The 18157-nt window shown below is 46.1% G+C and overlaps 1 protein-coding gene across 1 annotated transcript in view; it reads right to left on the reverse strand.

The window, feature by feature from the left end:
• WDR27 (WD repeat domain 27) overlaps positions 1–18157 on the reverse strand; it is a 90598-nt gene that overhangs the window by 24161 nt on the left and 48280 nt on the right. The window contains exons 19-20 of the mRNA XM_069489103.1: positions 12933–13030; positions 11704–11825 (exon numbers count right to left, since the gene is read on the reverse strand). Of these exons, the coding sequence (XP_069345204.1) occupies positions 11704–11825; positions 12933–13030 (220 nt within the window). The remainder of the gene's footprint in view (positions 1–11703; positions 11826–12932; positions 13031–18157) is intronic.

The raw sequence follows: 18157 nt of genomic DNA on the forward strand, positions 1-18157 counted from the left end.
CGTGGCCCCAGACAGTTCTCTCACCGAGGGGCGGGTCCCTGCGAGGTCCTGGCCCTGGCTCTGTCAGGAGAAATTCTGTCATTCTGTCATAATCAGAAACGCCTCACTGAATGGGACTGAACTGAACTCCACCTACAGAACCACTTGGCCCAAAACATGGCCTAAATATTATATTACGATTCATTGTGATGTCCAGCTTCCTTCTAGGCCAAGACTATCCAAAATATTAAGACAGATTTCATGAAGGACACCTGTAGTATTTATGCTTAAAATACAAATAGAAGTCATTCTTCATTACAAACAGGCAATAAGGGCTACGTAAGTTCAATAAAAAAAACAAACTAGCATGTCGTGGGTCTCAGCTCTGTGCCCGACAGCACTCCAAGCACTTTACGTTGCATCCTCTCAACAGAATCGTGAAGTACAGACTCTTCTATGCCCACTTGCAGGCAAGACACGGGTGCAGCGTCCACTCACCGGCACAGCTGCTGAGCTCCCGCACTCCCCGTTCCGCCCACAGTCCCAGGCCAGGATCTCGGTAACTCACAATACAACGTGAAAATAATGTAGCAGACATTCTGCAAACACCGAGAGATCATCTGCGAGGGCCAGCGTTACGTGCGGTGCTCGGCATGAAAGGAAGGAAACCGCGGCCTGGGCTGCGGAGGACAGAGACAGGTGGTGGCGGCCTCCACCCCGCAGCAGCTGCTGGTCTACAGACACCATAGAGCAAGAGGCTGAGCAGAACAGGAGCCATATACAGTGGGCGCACTTCCAAGGCAAAGAGAGAATCCTAAAAGGTTTTGTTCAATCCCATAGAGGGTGAAGAAGAAGAAATAAGGAACCAAAGAAAATTCATGACAAAAATGTAGAGGAGAAAGCACAAAATAACATCAAACATCTGAGTAATCATAACAGTTGCAAACAGGCTCACCTTGACAAGTAAAATAAAGAGAAGATAAGCTTAGGTTGGATTTTAAGAAAAACACTTAAAGCATGATTTTTGTAGAAAAGGTTGAGAGTGAAAGGTGGAGGAAAAAACAGCGTATGCTACTGACAAGGAGGCACGATGGTGTAAGCACCAGGAAAATAGACAGGAATCAAAGAAAGCCTAATTAGAAATATTTCCTTTAAAAATGATACAAAGGACAACTGCACACAAAAATGTAAGAAGCCTGAACTTAAGTATCCTAATAACATGGCCTTCAAATACATAAAGCAAAAATTAATAGAATTATAAGGAGAAATTAACAGGATTACAGCCACAGTAGGAGATTTTAACACATTTCTCTGAACAATTAAAAAAATCAAGCGTATGAAAAATTAGGAAGACTTGAACAGTTTAAACACAATTAGCATGGTTGCGCCAATAGATGTCTACGTAAACATGTACCCAAGAGTTAGCAAAAATGTTTATAAACCAAACCAGAAAGCCAAGTTTCTCAATAAATAGAAAATCTCAGAAGATACCAAGAAAGTCTATACCATACAGAGTGCATTTTCTGAACACAATGTCATAAAATTAGAAATCAATAACAAAAAAGATTTCCAAAAATTAACTTGTATAACAGAAATCTAAAATCACAAACCTAAGCCTGGGTTGAAAAAAAATCATACTTAAAATTAGAAAATATTTAGCGCTGAATGGTAATGAAAATAGTACATGCCAAAACTGGCAAAGTGCAATTAAAGCAATATTCAGAGGAAAATATAGAGGCTACCTTGGAAATGCAGCGAAATGGATAAATGCAAACACGTGATGTGGACTAACACTGAAGCAGCAGAGGAGTGTGCGGCACTAAACAACTGTCGCTCCCGAGTGTGCACTGGGGACAGCCCCGCACCACGTGCAGCACAGGTCGTCAGAGGACGAGAGGGAGTGGTGAGGGGAGGGGTTTATCTGTATCAACAATCGTCTCATTTCTTTTTTTAAATGCAGCAGCATCTAAAACTAATAGAGCAAAATAACCTAAGTGACTATTTCTGAAATCTACATCTTCTGTGTAATAAAATTGTTTCGTTAGGAAAGTTTTTAAACCTTTAAATAGTCTTGTTTTTTAATTCACATCAGCTGCCTAGTACTATATATTTACAATACAAAACAGCAAATATCTTATTCAGAGAGAGGACAAAAGAGTAACAGCCTGTCAAGTTTTAAAAACATATAAAGTAAAAACACTTGGTGTGATTTTTAAAGATATTAATAAATCATAAAATATTTATGTATTTTCATCCTAAAAATGAGACATTTAATCATATTAACGCATAACTTAGAAGTAGGAAAATACGGCCATCACTCTTTGATGTATTTGGCACTCTTGTTAATACAATGATAAAATGCGTCAAATTCCGTCTGTCCAACACAACCAGCCACAGGGGCAACTCTCAGAAGAGATCCTTTCATTGGTGGTGCACGAGGACAGTAAAAAACAAGCAAGCAAAAGCATATCGCCACCTGGCTGACGCGGCTGTGCTGGGTACTGAGCTCAACACAAACTGGAAATGGCCTGTTCCATGCTTCACTGGAAACATGGCATCTGGGCCAGTGACGATTTGCGCCTCTCCTGCGCTGGGACTTGCAGGATGACGGTTTGTGGCAGTGGCCCCCGCATGGCTGTGGTTCGCTTGAACACTTTGGTGTACATTGTGCAACTGAACAAAAATGTAAAAGAAGTGTTTTAAAACACAAGCTATTAAAACATAATGTAACCTTACACCCCTTGCCTTTCATTCCATCATATACCATTCAGATGTTTATTTTCAGGAAATAAAACCAGCTATTTTTCCCCAAAAAAACCTCAGAACTATTTTTCCTAATATAGCACCTCTCATCCAAGAGCATACCACAATGATTCGCAAAATACTGCAGTCATCACTGAGAGACCACATAGGTTTGAGAAGATTCCGGCTACTGTACAGCCATTGCTCAAGCTGTTACAAAATATGTAAGTTTTAGGCAGTTTTCTAAAACAAAAACACTAAAGCTCTTACCAAAAAGACAAGACTTAAAAGAGAGGCACTCCCCTTGAACTGGCAGAGTAGACGGGCACGATGTCACCCCGGGAACGAGGTGGGCCCCACCTGCAAACGTCTCCGCCCAAGCGTCTGCAGTGACACACCCTCAGTACCCTTGTAGGGCACACCTGAAACGTGGCGACGCTGCTTCAGAGAGCCCGTTTCAACGTCCGAGTCCATCAGGAAGGAATAGCTCTTCTGTCCTTGACCCAGATTATCTGAAGACAGATTGAATCATGAAACCACCACCCAGCAGACACCATCATCCCCTCTCGCCCGGACAATGGCTCAGCCTCCTGGATGGCCCCTGCATGCACACCTGCCCACCTGGAGCCCACTGCAGGACACGAGCTGCACCCACAGGGTCCAGGCAGGAAGCAGGCACCACAGCAGGTATTCCAACAGGGGCAGTTCATCAAAAGCTGTCACATAAGAGCTACTGGCTACCGAAGACTCAGGGCTGGTGCTAGGGAGCACCCCTGGGCCAGGAACACGAGAGAGCGAGGCGGGCCCTCATCAGCGCCTGCTGGTGTCTCAGCTTGGAGTAGGAGTGCTGTGGCCTGGGGCCCCGACCCTTCGCAGGAGCACTGCAGGGCTGGGGCTGCTGTCTGGGGGCGGGAGGGGGGCAGAGGCAGCTGATTCTGCAAATTTGAAAAAACTGAACATCCATTTTAGCTGGTGCCACAGGAAGGAGCTGCTGCCTCCAGGGCAAAGGAGAAATGTGGTTTCAGGGCACCGACTGCATCACCGAGGACAGGCCCTGGCACCCTGGGGACACACCTGTCCCTACCCACCTTCCGCACATGCCCCATCTTCCACCATCAGTGAGACAACTCCATCATGCCCAATAGGAGCAGCCACCCTTCCTGAAACAAAGATTCCCTGCCCTCCCGCCCAAACACAGAGTCACTGGACCCAACTCCGCCGCGCCTCAGTAATGACGTCACAGCCCTCTGAATGTTACCCTGCCTGAGTCTGAACGGTAAGCGCCAGCAGCTGGGGACACGCCCCTCACAGCTGGGATGCAGGCCATGCAACTTAACTACATACAGCATGGCACAGACACACGTGCACATCACACTCACGTGCACACCACTCACACGAGCACATAACTCATGTGAGCACATCACCCACACGCGTGTCTCACTCACACGTGCACATAATGTATAGCATTCACACATGTGCGTACCACTCACAAGTGCTTATCACTCACACGTGCGTTTCACCCACACATGTGTATCACACATGAGTTTCACTCACACGAGCACATCACTCAGTCGCATTCTGGCTTGATCCTTCTTGCTGGCTGCCCCCTCCCCCCCAGGGAAATCCCAAAGTCATGACTAGGCCTTCCAGCCCGAGGGGCTGTCCCCTGCTCCAGATCAGACCTCCGAGGCCCACGCCCCTCAGCTTCGCCACACCAGCCCCTCACCACCTCCTGCCCCTTCTCTACTTCCCGTGCACGCTGTTCACCCCTCACCCGATGAGCACAGAGGGCCTGCCCCCGTGTGCACACACGTTCCTCAAGCACAGGGCTTTGCTGTCTTCACTCGTGTATTCATGGAACTGAGCTGAGCACAGAGTAGTTTTCAACAGATATTCTAAATGAATTCATTAACAGGCACACACACAGAGGCACCCAGACATACATGCATATGCACAGGCACATACATACATATGCACAAACGTGTACATGCCCACTCGTGCATTTACGCATGCATGTGTACACTTACATGTGCACATATATACTCATACATGTGCATACATATATTCCTGCACACGCACACACACGTACATGCCAACTTTAAGGTGGAAGGAGTTGAAATAAACACTGACCTATCTGACTGTGTTGTTAGGAAAAGGTATTGAATTAACAGTCCAGCCCAAAGGCAGACAGTAACCAGCTTACTAACCTGGGCTATTTGATTCCATTTTTATGGCGAGAAAAGATAACCACTTGGAAAACAAAATCTTAATAAAACTTAAGAAAATACTGAAAACAAAGTTTTATGTAAAATCTACTTTTACATAAAAAAATATATTTTTAACAGAGCTCTAAAAAGAGGAAGCTTTTAAAAGAAATGACTCATTTTATACCGTGTACCTCCTCAAGAGAGCACTGCGTGGTGTTTAACAAATGGAGAGAAAAATGCAGCTCCCTGCAGGCAAATGCACCCCTCGTGGGGCAGGTCTGGGCTGTAGGGTCGCTGGGGACCTCACTGGGAACCACAGCACAGGGACACACATGCGTGTGCTGGGAACAGCGGCAGCCAGAGGTGCCACCAGAACTGCACCAGGGCACTGGGGGAAGAGTCACCAGCCGTGTCTGGGATAAATCGTTCTTGGCACATTTAGAAGAACAACTGGTCATTTGTAATTTATTTGTTGTTAATTGACATATAATAATTGCACGTATTTACAGGCACAGTGTGGTTTTCGATACAGTGTGTAAAGATCAAATTGGGGTATTTAGCAGCCTGAGCACGACCCACGGCCGTGCGGAGTTAGGACTGGCCTCACGGCCCCACACCCATCCAGGGCGAGTTTTCACGCAGGTGAGTTCAGGAGTGACACAGCCCAGCCAAAAAGGAAGCAAATATAGACAAACGCCAGGCAGAAAGCCACTGGGCCCCGTGCACACCAAAGCACAGTGAAAGGCAGACCAGCACCAACGGTGCACGTCACCAGCTCCGGCCACGTGCCTGACCGCTCGGAGTAACAGCCGTGGAACGAACGACCTTCTAGAAGTGCACAAGGAAACTAAAATTCCACCACAGTCAGGGTGCAAGCCCTTAACACACCACTCGCAAGCCCGGTATTTTAGCACATAAAACGTGTCTGAGGGACCTGGCCGGCTGTGTCCCTCTTCAGACACGAGACATCAATAGAAAACAGTCACCGACTATTTCCCAGGGACAGAGGGTCAGGTGGTCTGTTCATGGTATCTGAGAACTAAAGACTTCATTAATTTAATTATAAATAAAAAGGTAAGTTAATAAATTCAGTTAAATAATTTTTCAATGAAAAGTTTGACCCCGCTACCTGGAAGAGAGTTCAGTTGACCATCGACACACAGTGCCCCGGCCACAGCCTGTTGTACCTAGTTCATGAGAAACGTGAATTACAGCAACCCAACTGCTGCTGGGTGAAAGTGACTTCAGATTTGTGTCAAATCAGGTCCCCAGACAGGATGGGATGAAACCTGGGGACATGATTCCCGCCAAGTCGGAGCACAGGGAGAGAAGGGCAGCTGTGACCAAGACCACGGCCACCACTAGGTGGCAATGGCTGGAGTCACTTAGGGCTCAGGGTGTCCACAGAGGGCACCTGCCACCAGGTAACAGGGCAGGGATGCCCCCGCCCCGCAGGCCCTGCTCCGAGGCTTGGGGTTCTCGCTCAGCTCACCCAGGCCGGGTGCCGGACTGAGGGGCAAGTCCTCCGAGCAGAGACCCCGGCCAGGCCGTGTCCACGGCCCACCTTCCCCAGAGGAGGGTGTGCTCTGGAGGGCCCTGGCCCAAAGCATGTCTGCTGCATACGTAAGTCAGGCTATCAGTCAGCAGCGGAGTGTTCTATGACTAGAATGGTTGTCCTTCATGGTGTGGGGGTGAGGGGTGGGGGGGGTTAAATCTTTTTGTTTTGTTTTTGGGACAGGGTCTCGCTGCCCGGGCTGGACTCAAACTCCCGGGCTCCAGGGATCCTCCTACCTCAGTCTCCCACACAGCTGGGACTACAGCTGCCACCACCACACCTGCCCTTCTCAGCAGTGGTTTTTAAACACACAGGACCAGGATTCAGAAGGTCGTGTGCACATCCGATGTGCGGAGCAGAGGAAAGCAGAGACTGCGCCACTGGCCAGCACCTGAGCCTCGAAGGATGGTCTGAAAATCCATCCTCTGCATAGTTCTCACTCGAACGCCACTGACGTCTTCCTGAAAGGAAATGTCTTATTTCCTAATAAGAGTGGCAAGTTTCTGATTTGATTTGAAAGTCTACAATTTGCCATAAATCATGACTGGTCTCATTATAGGATTCACAGCTCTTTGTTTACTCACAATCCTCATCGCTGACTTCCAACAGATCTTTAGAAAAACAATGTTCATTATAGAAAATTATATGGGAAAATACGAAATTTGACATTCTAAATCTTGAAAATTCATGAATTTTAATCAAGCCAACAAAAAATAAACACTTTTTTAAAAACAAATCTTTATCATGCTACATATATATATATATATCTTCATATATCTTCATTCTCCAAGTAAATGCCTTTTCATGGCTTGAAGTGTTCAAAGAAATGATTTTTCTAACAAAACATATTTTAAAAGCCAGAATGAAGCTAAATGTAAATCTATTACAAACAATGTCTTATCTAGTTCATCGAAAGCCTCCAAAAACACAGTTTACACAAATATCAAAATAAAGACAATAACCAAGAGAAGCTCAAAGTCAGCACTGAAGAGACAAAACGTATCAAATTTGGGAGTCAATATTGTTTTTAGGCATGATTTTCAGCACACCCACTGGGTGCCAGCCACCAGACAGCCACAAGCACCTTGTCCTCCTCCATGGGGACAGCAGGCCCTGAGCACCCCATCCTCCCCTGGGGGGACAGCAGGCGTGAGACAGCCACAGGCATGGTTGGGGTGGGGCCGGGGCAAGTCCTTGGACTCCGTGTCTTCATCCATGACATGTCCTCATGGGAGGCTGTGAGGATGACACAGGTAATGGTCACAGCATTCCCCCGGCACTCGGCAAACCTTGGCTCCCAACTACTGCACTAGAGACTCTCACATGGAGCTAGAGGCTACTCAGTGCTGTGGTTGAATGTGCCCCCCAAATTCATGTGTTGCAACCTGACCCCCAATGTAACGGTATTAACAGGCGGATCCTTTGGGAGGTGGCTGGGTCATGAGGGTGGAGCCCTCCCAAATGGGATTAGTGCCCTTACAAAGGAGGCTCGAGGGAGCTTGTGGTCCCTCCCACCACATGAGGACACAGCATCTTTGAAGGACAGAGCCCTCAGGAGACACTGAATTCATCAGCATCCTGATCGTGGACTTCCCAGCCTCCAGAACTGTGAGCAATGGGCTTCTGTCATTTCTAATTCCCCAGTCTGAGGTATTAGGCTAGAGCAGCCCAAACAGACTGAGGCACTCAGCCTTCAGGGCCTTCACGCACATCAACCCACTTCCAAGATTTTAAATGAGTCGCCTACGAGAACAGAGCGCAGTGTGGAGAGGAGTCCAAACTCTCCGACTATACAGGGGGCTGAACAAGTTAACTCAGCCTTTCTGGGTCTCTAGGTTCTATACCTTCAAAGTCCTCATAAAGCCAAAATGTTTATCTGACAAAATGTGAGAATGGACAGTCCCAGTTCAGACGCAGCTTTCTCTCCTCTGGGAACAGAGGACGCTCCTGTCCTCGGAGCTCCGGCGGCTCCTGCACTTTTCATGTTCCGAACAGCCAACTCTGCACAAGCGTCTCTCAGCCTCTCCTGCCACCTTCTGTGCTGTGATCTCTTTGAAAGCTGAGACTATATCTAATTCAGCGTCTGATCCTCTACTGCAGGTAGAAAATTTCTTGTGCATTTATCCTCAACACTCAATTGTGTGAGATTAGTTTCAGGTGGACATTAAGAGTTTTCTAAATACTATCCACCAGCCTTCATACATTTATATTTAAAAAGAATAACTATCACTTAATGAACTTAGCACATGCAAATAGATTTCATGTGTTTAATCCTTTTAACAGAGAAAAGTATTGTGTACAAAAGGTTAAAAAGTTTTCTATTATGAAATGGGAACAGAAAGGGGAAAAAAACAAGAAAATTACAAGATGTCACACAAAATAGCATTACATCATTTTCCAAAATGAAATAACCTCTCTTGAAAATATAAGAAAAATTGGTTAGCTAAGTTTTAAAAAAATTGTCTTTACCATTATTTTAAAGCTACAGTCTTAATTTTTAAGTCATAAGTTTTTAAAAACCATTTAAAGCTCCAAAATTATATTTTGCATTTGCAACCTAAACATCTGAAACAATTTAAAATAAATTTGGGAACTAAATTAAAAAAAAAAAAATTTCAGCCTGAGCTATAATATGCCAAGTTTTAATCCAGACCAAGTTTTTATTGTTCTGTCATAAACCCCAGAAAGAAATAAAGAGAACGAGTAAAAGAAAAGGAAAATAGGGATTTATAATGGAAATGCTGACAGACCATTTTCCAAACAGCAAAAATAAATTATAATTGGCTTTGAAAAGACCACCTTTAGTAAGAGTCATGCACAACGAATTCAAAATTTAAATGAACAAAGAAATACTTTACTAGTAATTCACAATACGTCATAGACAAGAAGTAGCAAGTGTCAAAAAAGTAAGAAGTGTATGTAAAATGTAGAATTTACAACATGAAAGTAACTTCATACGTGAGGTTCATTTATCTTCATGACTGAAACATTTTAACTCAATAGTGACAATATTTGGTAAATTTAATCAATCCTCATGGAACTCTATTATCCAAAGACTCACAGAGACTCTGGGAAAGCTGACTAAATGTACAACTACACAACATTTCAAGAGACACTGGAACATTAGCAAACCTTATCTTTAGATAAACATTTATATGTTGCATTTTGAGAATAATACATGAAAAATTTCCAAACGCTACTTGTCAAACTTTAACCCCCAAATCTACATGTTGACTGGTCTTTCCAAGAAACCGTTTGCTCTCAAGATTTACACCTTATTTCTTACACAAATAACTGTATCCTTTGCTCGGTGCTGGTAGCGGTTAGTCATGGCTCCCATCAGCAAGGGTGGCGGAGCAGGTTCCAGCTCTGGGCCAGACCCAGAGATCATGGGAACCACAGTCTGCATTCAGGTGTCTTAAAGGCAAACACCTGGGCCTGGAAGTTTCATTAAATAAATTCAGTAAGTCACACCTATACTTTAACATTCTACATCAAAACACTAGCTGTCAACATCTCAATGAGTTGCACTAGAATTCAAAAGAAGTCATGATAGCTAAAAAATAAGATGGGTATTAGGCTAAGAATCATTTAAAAAGTTAATGACTCCATTATCAAACTTACCTAAAAGCCCAGAACTATATAAAATCTAACAATCAAATCTTAAACTCAACCTAAACTTGACAGACGTTACTGTGAAGCAGTAGCATGACGTCACGGCTCTCAGACACCAAGCAGCACACCTGTCCCTCCACACATTACCAGCTCTCCCCAGAAGAAATAAAAACCTGGGATATTATACACAGCGCTGATTTAACTAACATGCATTTTTCTGTTTGAAGTTTGTTATTTTAATAGCCTCATAAAGAAGTTACAAAATTCTTCAAAGAGATTCCTTCATCAGGGACCTACTGCATAGTGTTTAAAAACATGTTTGCTCTGTTTTTATGATACTAGATTCTGTACAAATAAAAGAAGATGAAGAAAAATAGTAAACTTTTCTTCAACAACTCTCTCCAAGCTGGTATTTTTCCATAGTAAAAGCCTCCGCTTACCATTATTTGAAATGTCCTATTAATGAGTGACCAACAGTGAAAGTCTGAAAAGAGCGTCAAGATAAAATGCATTTACAGGCCTTCCGCAGTGCCCGGGGATGCCACACAGAGTGCTCGAGGTCGCTTCTCCGCCCAGGCAGCTCCCAGGCGTATGCCGGGCCTCCACCCCAAAGCTCCGGCCGCCCCACTGCCAAGTCCCTGGACCTGCCTCTGCCGCTGCCCCGACACCGCAGGACCATCTTCCCCACACGGAGCCCCGAGCAGAGTCCCCCTGTGTCCCCGCAGCTCCCCTCAAGCTGCAGAGACACTGGGACAAACCTGCTTCAGTGCAATTTAACTCAACAGCCCAGATTTGGTGCTCTCTCTGCCACTGGAACTGATGGAAAACTTCACGGGTTTTCAGACCATACCTGCCCTATCAAACAGGAATTTAAAGTAAGCCTTGGAAATGTGTTAAACTGTGGACGCAAAGTCTCTTTAGCCAACACAGTAAGACTTTACTTAGCAAAATGAGAAGCCTTAAACCATAATATGGATGTTAGAAAGCATTCTAAAGTAAATCCTTAACTTGGAACACCTTTCCAAACACCAAAAATCAAAATTGTAGTTTTAGTTCTTAAAAAATCCAGTTTTGTTGATGAGCGTTGGATGCACTTTTGGGTAACAAAGCGTCGTCTGGACTGAGCGGCTCCGAGACAACGGATCCATCAAAACCGTTTGCTGCGCTGGTGCCGCCTGCAACCCACAGCTGCGCATGTTTGCACACTGTGTGCTGAAACCACTGCTGTACCCGACACCTCGCCCGAGAGAGCTACTGCCCCAGCGAGCTGCTCCCACCCCGGCAGAGCCACGCGGCTGCCATTCGATCCAGTTACTACGTGAAATGCCCAAACCCTCTGTCAAGCTTTAAGTGGGAATGTATTGCTAGTAAAGTCTAGCAATGGGCCATAAAATCATCAAAGATAAAAGTGCACAAATGAACATTCAATATGATATTAAAATCTCTTCTAAGGTCAAACATCAAGGATTAAATTAACTTAATGATCAATAAAACTTAACATTGAATTTGGTACCAAACAATTATAAAATTGCATCAGACATTTCTATCCGGTAAGCACTTTAAGCACATAATTTGACAAAAGATATATACTGTCCAAAAACTCACTTTATTCTGGCAGATTTGATGGACAGGCCGAGAATGGGCTTCGGCTATGACCGCGGCACTGCAGCCGACGTTGAGGTCGAACACTTCCACAGTCCTGTTCCGGCCAGCTGTGAGCACAACGTCTGCAGCGGTGCAGTTAGGGAATGCTCTCGGTCACCTTACCCACCGGGAGGGACAGGTCCGTCTCTTTTATTAGTGAATGTGGGAACATTAGAAGCCTCACAGATGGACGGCTAGTTAGGAGTCTCTGAAGTTCTGCAGGAGCCGCCTACAAGGTGGCGTAGGCTTAGGTCACTATCATTAACTCCACAAACTTGAAATATGAGGGGCAATTTATCGATGCAGGACTCATGTGACCACTCAAACTACCCAACTTTCAATATGTAGCCCTGAACACTGTTATAAAAAGAATACACGGGAGGGTGCAAAGAGTGCTAGATTCAGGAGTAAATCCAATGTGCAGAAACCATAATCTAAGCTAGAATAATCGTAATGACACATTTCTGCCAGGTTGGGTTTTCTTTTAGCAAACAATTCTAGCATAAAAATATTAATACCACATTTCTAACTAAAATACACTAGAACACAACACTTTATTTCAGTCTTTCTGAAATTTCAACTATAAAATCCTTTAATAGAGTTTAACTTGGACCTATCGTCAAATAAATTAAAATTTTATAAAATGAATTTCTAAAGATCAGGAGCTTTTCTCCTAAATAAATTAAAATCAATTTTTTAAATTAAAAGTGATGATATTAGCTATAAAAACTCAAAAAGCTTTAGACTCAATTTCATAATCTACGAACAGCAACCACTGTGAGGTTTGCCAGGCCTTTGTAGGAGATGGAATAACTGTGCAGTTTAATCCCAGCATTAACTGGTAAGTATAACAGTTTACTAAGAAAATGAGCCAAATTACTACATATTATTCAATACAGTACATAACAGAAATGCCAGGTCAGCTCACCTGCTACATGCCAGGAGCTCTATTGCCCCAGTTTTTTTTTTGTTTGTTTGTTTTTTTCCTTTAAGGCATTTCTCCCTATTGAGATGAAATTATCTCAATTGTCTTAATTCTGTGTGATTATTGCAAAGACTGTTGCCCCGGGAAGAGGAGGGTCCCCTGCTCCTGCCCGGCCCAGCACCCGCCCAAGAGGTGCTCAGCAACTGCCTCTGTCAGAAGAATGATGCCGGCAGGCACAACACGGAGGGACCTGGGAGAAGGATACGGGAATAAAAGTCGTTCACGGCCGATAAACTGGTCACGTCCACACCGCCAGTCATAGACAGCCTGAAAACTGGCTTGGACCAACTCTTCTGCTTATATCTGGAAGAAAAATAAAGATGATCAATCTTTTTTCTTCCCTTCAACTATAATTAAACATTCTACCTTTCAAAAAATTGAAAATGCAAATAGTTGTCACATCACTTAAAAAGTCATAGTTTATAACACTGAGGAAATAAGTAAATTGGCTACCTTAACTTTCCTTCAGGAAAAACTTTAGCTTTCCATTAAGAAACAATAGATTTTCCTTTAGGAAAACTTGATGAAAATAATATCATTGTATATCGCCAAAGACAATTCATTACTATCTATGAGAAAGCAAATTTGTCTCCTAATTCTGAAATAATTACATATACTTACGGAGGCACCCAACTAGTTATAAATTATCTTTATTTCCCTTTAAATGTAAGTTCTTAAGTTTTCTAAAGAGTGACATAAGCAGTTGGTATGGGTTTAATAAATGTTGGTCTTAACCCCTACTGATAACTTCGTGGAGGAATGTGACCGGCTGGCAATTCCAGAAAGTGCTCTTGCCCAGAGAGAACTCGCCAAGTGAAGACAGAGCCCCAGGGAGGTCCAGGGAGGACTGGACCAGGCCCAGGCAGACGCTGGTGCCCCTCCGGGGCAGGTGGATGGACAGCAACAGGGTAGCTCAGCGTCTGCGGGATCTTGGGACGGCTGACCTGACAGTGACAGCGGAACGGGCCGTGGGCCCTGCACCTCGCCCAGGGCGGCTGTAGGGTGGCAGTGGGAAAGGCCTCGGGGATGCAGGGGCTGGCCCAAGGGTGGCCATGCACAGACACCAATCACAGGGAGGTCTGGGAGTAAACGTCCGGTCACAGGACGACGATGATGTAAGGCCCTGCACCTCGCCCAGGGCGGCTATAGGGTGGCAGTGGGACAGGCCTCGGGGATGCAGGGGCTGGCCCAAGGGTGGCCATGCACAGACACCAATCACAGGGAGGTCTGGGAGTAAACGTCTGGTCACAGGACGACGATGATGTAAGTCACTGCACACTCATAACACAAAACTGCTTAAGATCATGCAGAAGAATGTCTAACAAAGCAGACAGCAGCCGTTCAGTTTGGAAAAAATGTATAGAAACTCTATGGACAGTACAGATGAGGAAAGGGAAAGAACCACCACAGAGGAACAGCCGGGCGCATGGTGTGAGACCCGCGGCTGGACACACGGGAGCCCGGTGGGGAAGGCCAGTCTGGAGGTGTTCAGGCAGCACAGAGAAATAATCTTTCAAAATCAAAATATATCACTTCTTAGGATCGTTGCTTTTCCAATTTTCTTTGCCACCAACTGGGTTGTAGTTTTTGATTATTTACTCTAAGCCTGTGTCTGTCTGACGAGGCAAAAGATGTGAGCTAGCAAGTGTCAGCTCACTCAATCAGTAAGGTTTTGGTGAGGCCGTCACCTGCAGTGGGGACACGGTCAATGACACAGGTGTTGTTCAAGAGGCAGATGTCCACAGTCCTCGTGTGATCAGTTGTGTCATCAGTCAGGGCTGCGGTCACAGCAGCCACCGCCTTCCTGCACTGGAGGGGCTGGGACCCCCAGTGGACCCCCAGCCGGGCCCGGCCATGGCTGAGGGGGGGCCAAGACCTCTCGAGTCAGGACCATCACGTGTGTCCTCGGATGCAGCAGGGAACTCGCAGCTTCAAATCCCAACTCAGGTCACTCTGCCTCTGCCTACCGTTGTCCATCATAAACGTTGCCAAACAATAGCTGGGTTCTCATTTAACATTTAACTACTTCTGGTGATTTTTGGTGTTGAAGAGTTTCCTCCGCCTCCTTCTTTGATCAGTCTGTGGTCAAGTCATCAGACTTTTCCTTATAGGGTTTATGCATTTCCACGTGTGTCTAGAAAAACCTGCTACCCTCAGCTGAACATCACAAATTGAGCAAATGCAGTGGCTTCATTACCTCTCCAGAACCCACTGAAGTGGCCACAGGGTGATTTTTAAGGCAACAACCCCCGAGAGTAAAAAGAACACAGGAGGAGGCCAGAGGGAAGCAGCACAATCCCGAATCTCAGAGACAGTTCTCAGTCTTCTGCGCCAACTCACTCGGAAGGTTGGGGGGCAAGCAGATATGTGAAACTCTCCCTCCCACAAAACAAAAATAAAGTTTGGGGCTTCAAAGCAGCACATGTCTCTGGAAACGGGGCTGGGGAGAGACTGCGGGCGGGAGGCTGCTCTCCTCAGTGCGGAGTCCGTGGGTCCTGAAGCCCCTCCCGTCCGCTCACCCCCGCCCAGGACGGAGGTTCACTCCCAGGACCCAGCAGCCCCAGGAACAGACGAGGCAGAGGAGGCCCCAGCTAAGAGAGGGGACTCCACGCAAGTCTGTCTGTGGCATGGGAAGCCCCTCACCCCTTCACGGATGAGTATCCTGGATCTAAGCCAGCCACGGTACCCCACTCACCGGCCAATAACTGGTTCCAGGACGGGCTGCAACCCAGCTGGGCCGAAGGAGCCACAAAGCCGCCTGCAGTGTGAAAAGCCTTCCTCGCTGAGTAACAAGAGGGAAAAGGCTTTGATGTAGTTCCACTGGTTTATTTTTGCTTTTGTTGCCTGTGCTTTTGTGGTCAGAGCCATGAAATCATTGCCAAGACCAATGGAAGCTTTTTCTCTAGGTGTTCTTCTAGTAGTTTTATAGTTTCAGGTCTTTCGTTTAAGTCTTTAGTCCATTTTGAGTAATTTTTGTGTATCGTGTAAGATAAGGGTCTAATTTCATTCTTTTACATGCAGATATCCAGTTTTCCCAGCACCGCTTGTCAGAGAGACTGTCCTTTCCCCGCTGTGTGTTCTTGGCACCCTTGTCCGAATGTGCATGGACTTGTTCCGGGCTCTCCATTCTGTTCCACTGGTCTGCTTTTATTCCAGTGCCGCACCGTTTTGATTACTGCAGCTTTGAATATAATCTGCAGTCAGGGAGCATTACATCTCCAGCTTTGTTTTCCTTTCTCAATTTCTCTGGCTATTAGGGGTCTTTTAGAATTTTAGTATTGCTTTTTCCATTTATGTAAAATATGCCATTGGCATTTTGATAGGGATTGCATTGACTCTATAGATTGCTTTGGATAATATAGACATTCTAATAAATAGTCTTCCAATCCATGAACACAGGATTTCTTCCCAGTTGTTTGTGTTTAATTTCTTTCATTAATATTTTATAGTTTTTAATTTCCTCAGTTAAGCTTAATCCTAAGTACTTTATTCTTCTTGGTGTTATTGTAAAAGGGATTGTTTTCCTAATTTCCTTTTTAGATAGTTTGTTGTCAGTGTGAGAAACGCAACTGATTTTTGTATGTTGATTTTGTATCCTGTAACTTTATGGACTTACTAGTTCTAACAGTTCTACATCACGCTAGAAGCTGCTACACAGCAAAGGAAACAATCAACAGAGTAAGGAGATAAACCCTAAGGAATGGGAGGAAATATTTGCAAACTATGTACCTGATAAAGGGTTAATCTCCAAAATAAATAAGGAACTTATAACACTCAATAGCAAAAAAACTAATAACCTGATTAAGGATTGGAATAGATGTTCCTCTAAAGAAGACACACAAATGACCAACAAGAATATGAAAAAACTGGGGAGATGTAATCAAAACCACAGTGAGCAACCACCTCACGCCCCTTAGGGTAGCCGGTATCCAACAACAGCAAGGATGTGGCGCAGCCGGACACCTGCACGTGGCTGGTGGGGACCCAAATGGTGGGGCCCCACGGAAAGACGTGGCAATGACTCTGTTTGGTCCTAAATCTCACTCTGGGTATATTCCCAAAAGCAGGGACATCGAGGTCTCAGACACCTGCACGCTCACACGCATCGCAGCATCACACACGACAGCCGAGACGTGGAATCCCCACGTGTCTGCCGAGGGATGAGTGGACAAAGCAAACATGGCCTTTAGAAAGAAGGAAATCCTGCCGTTTGCAACCACGTGGATGAAACCGAAAACACCCTGCGAAGTGCAGTGCGCCAGGCACAGAGGGGCAAACACCGCGTGATTCCCCTCACCGCGCCACGTGGAGCAGCCTGACAGAAGCAAGCAGGGGCGGGTGGGAGCGCGGGGGGCATGAAGTTCCAGCTGCGCGGACAAAGTCGAGAGCTCCGCTGTGCAACACCTGCCTCTGCGGAACTGTGCATTTGAGAATGGCCTCGAGGGTAGATCTCATGTTAAGTGCTCTTACCACAATAAAAACAATTTTAAAAAAGAGAAATGCCAAGACCAGCACCCCAGCTTCCTGCATCTGGAGCAACAGCGTATTGACACCTGGACCATTAGGACAAAGGCCGACACTCCGGGATAGAGGGAAAGGACAGGAAGAGCCTGGCCCCATGAAGCACCGAGTGCAGGACACACACCAGGGCCCCACACCTGGGGTGAGGGAGCAGCAGGGTGGGATACACCCCAGAGCCCCACCTGACACCCCCGCGTAAGGCACAGGACTCGTGCTGCAGGTAAACCCGTTTCAGCCACGGCGTGAGCAGCGAGAGCCAGCCTCGCAAGGGAGGCTCTGGTTGCTGTGCCATCTGCTCCCCAAACCGGTCTGATGCCGCAAGCTGCCGCGCACTAAGCAGTGTGTTGATAACTCCCTGGCATTTTTAATAAAACTACAAGAGATGGATAAATGCATATTTGAGGGAGCCAGTCTGGAACCAAATTCGGAGGAGCGAGCAGCTTTGCAGAGAGATGCTCACTGCCTGTGGTCTGCACATGAGTGAACAGTCCCTAATTTGGAGCCTTGCTGGTTCAAGAAAGTCAGTCGCTGTGTCCAGGTGACCCTGGTGCAAGTGGTAGCAAAAAAGCTGCAGCCCCAGCAAGGAGCAGGACTGGGGCTCGGTCCTTCCCCAGCGGCCTCCACCATTCTCGGACCTCTGCTACAAGAAAGAAGACGGACGCATCCTGGAGAAGGTAGGAAGGGCCGTGCCCCGCCCGCTGGAGCGGGACAGAGCCTCCTCCCCTCACTGGGCTGGAGTAGCAGCGCTCGGAGGCCCTGCAGAACCTGGCAAGGGGAGTCTGAAAATGTCCCTCGTGGCCCCGAGGGTGGACACGTGTGGGCAGCACACGCTGTTCACAGCAACCACGGATCACAGACACCTGCTGCCCCTCGGCGAGGGGGGCGCAAAGGTCTGCATGTCCGAGCACA

Source organism: Eulemur rufifrons, chromosome 15, assembly GCF_041146395.1.
Source record: "Eulemur rufifrons isolate Redbay chromosome 15, OSU_ERuf_1, whole genome shotgun sequence".
NCBI lineage: Eukaryota > Metazoa > Chordata > Mammalia > Primates > Lemuridae > Eulemur > Eulemur rufifrons.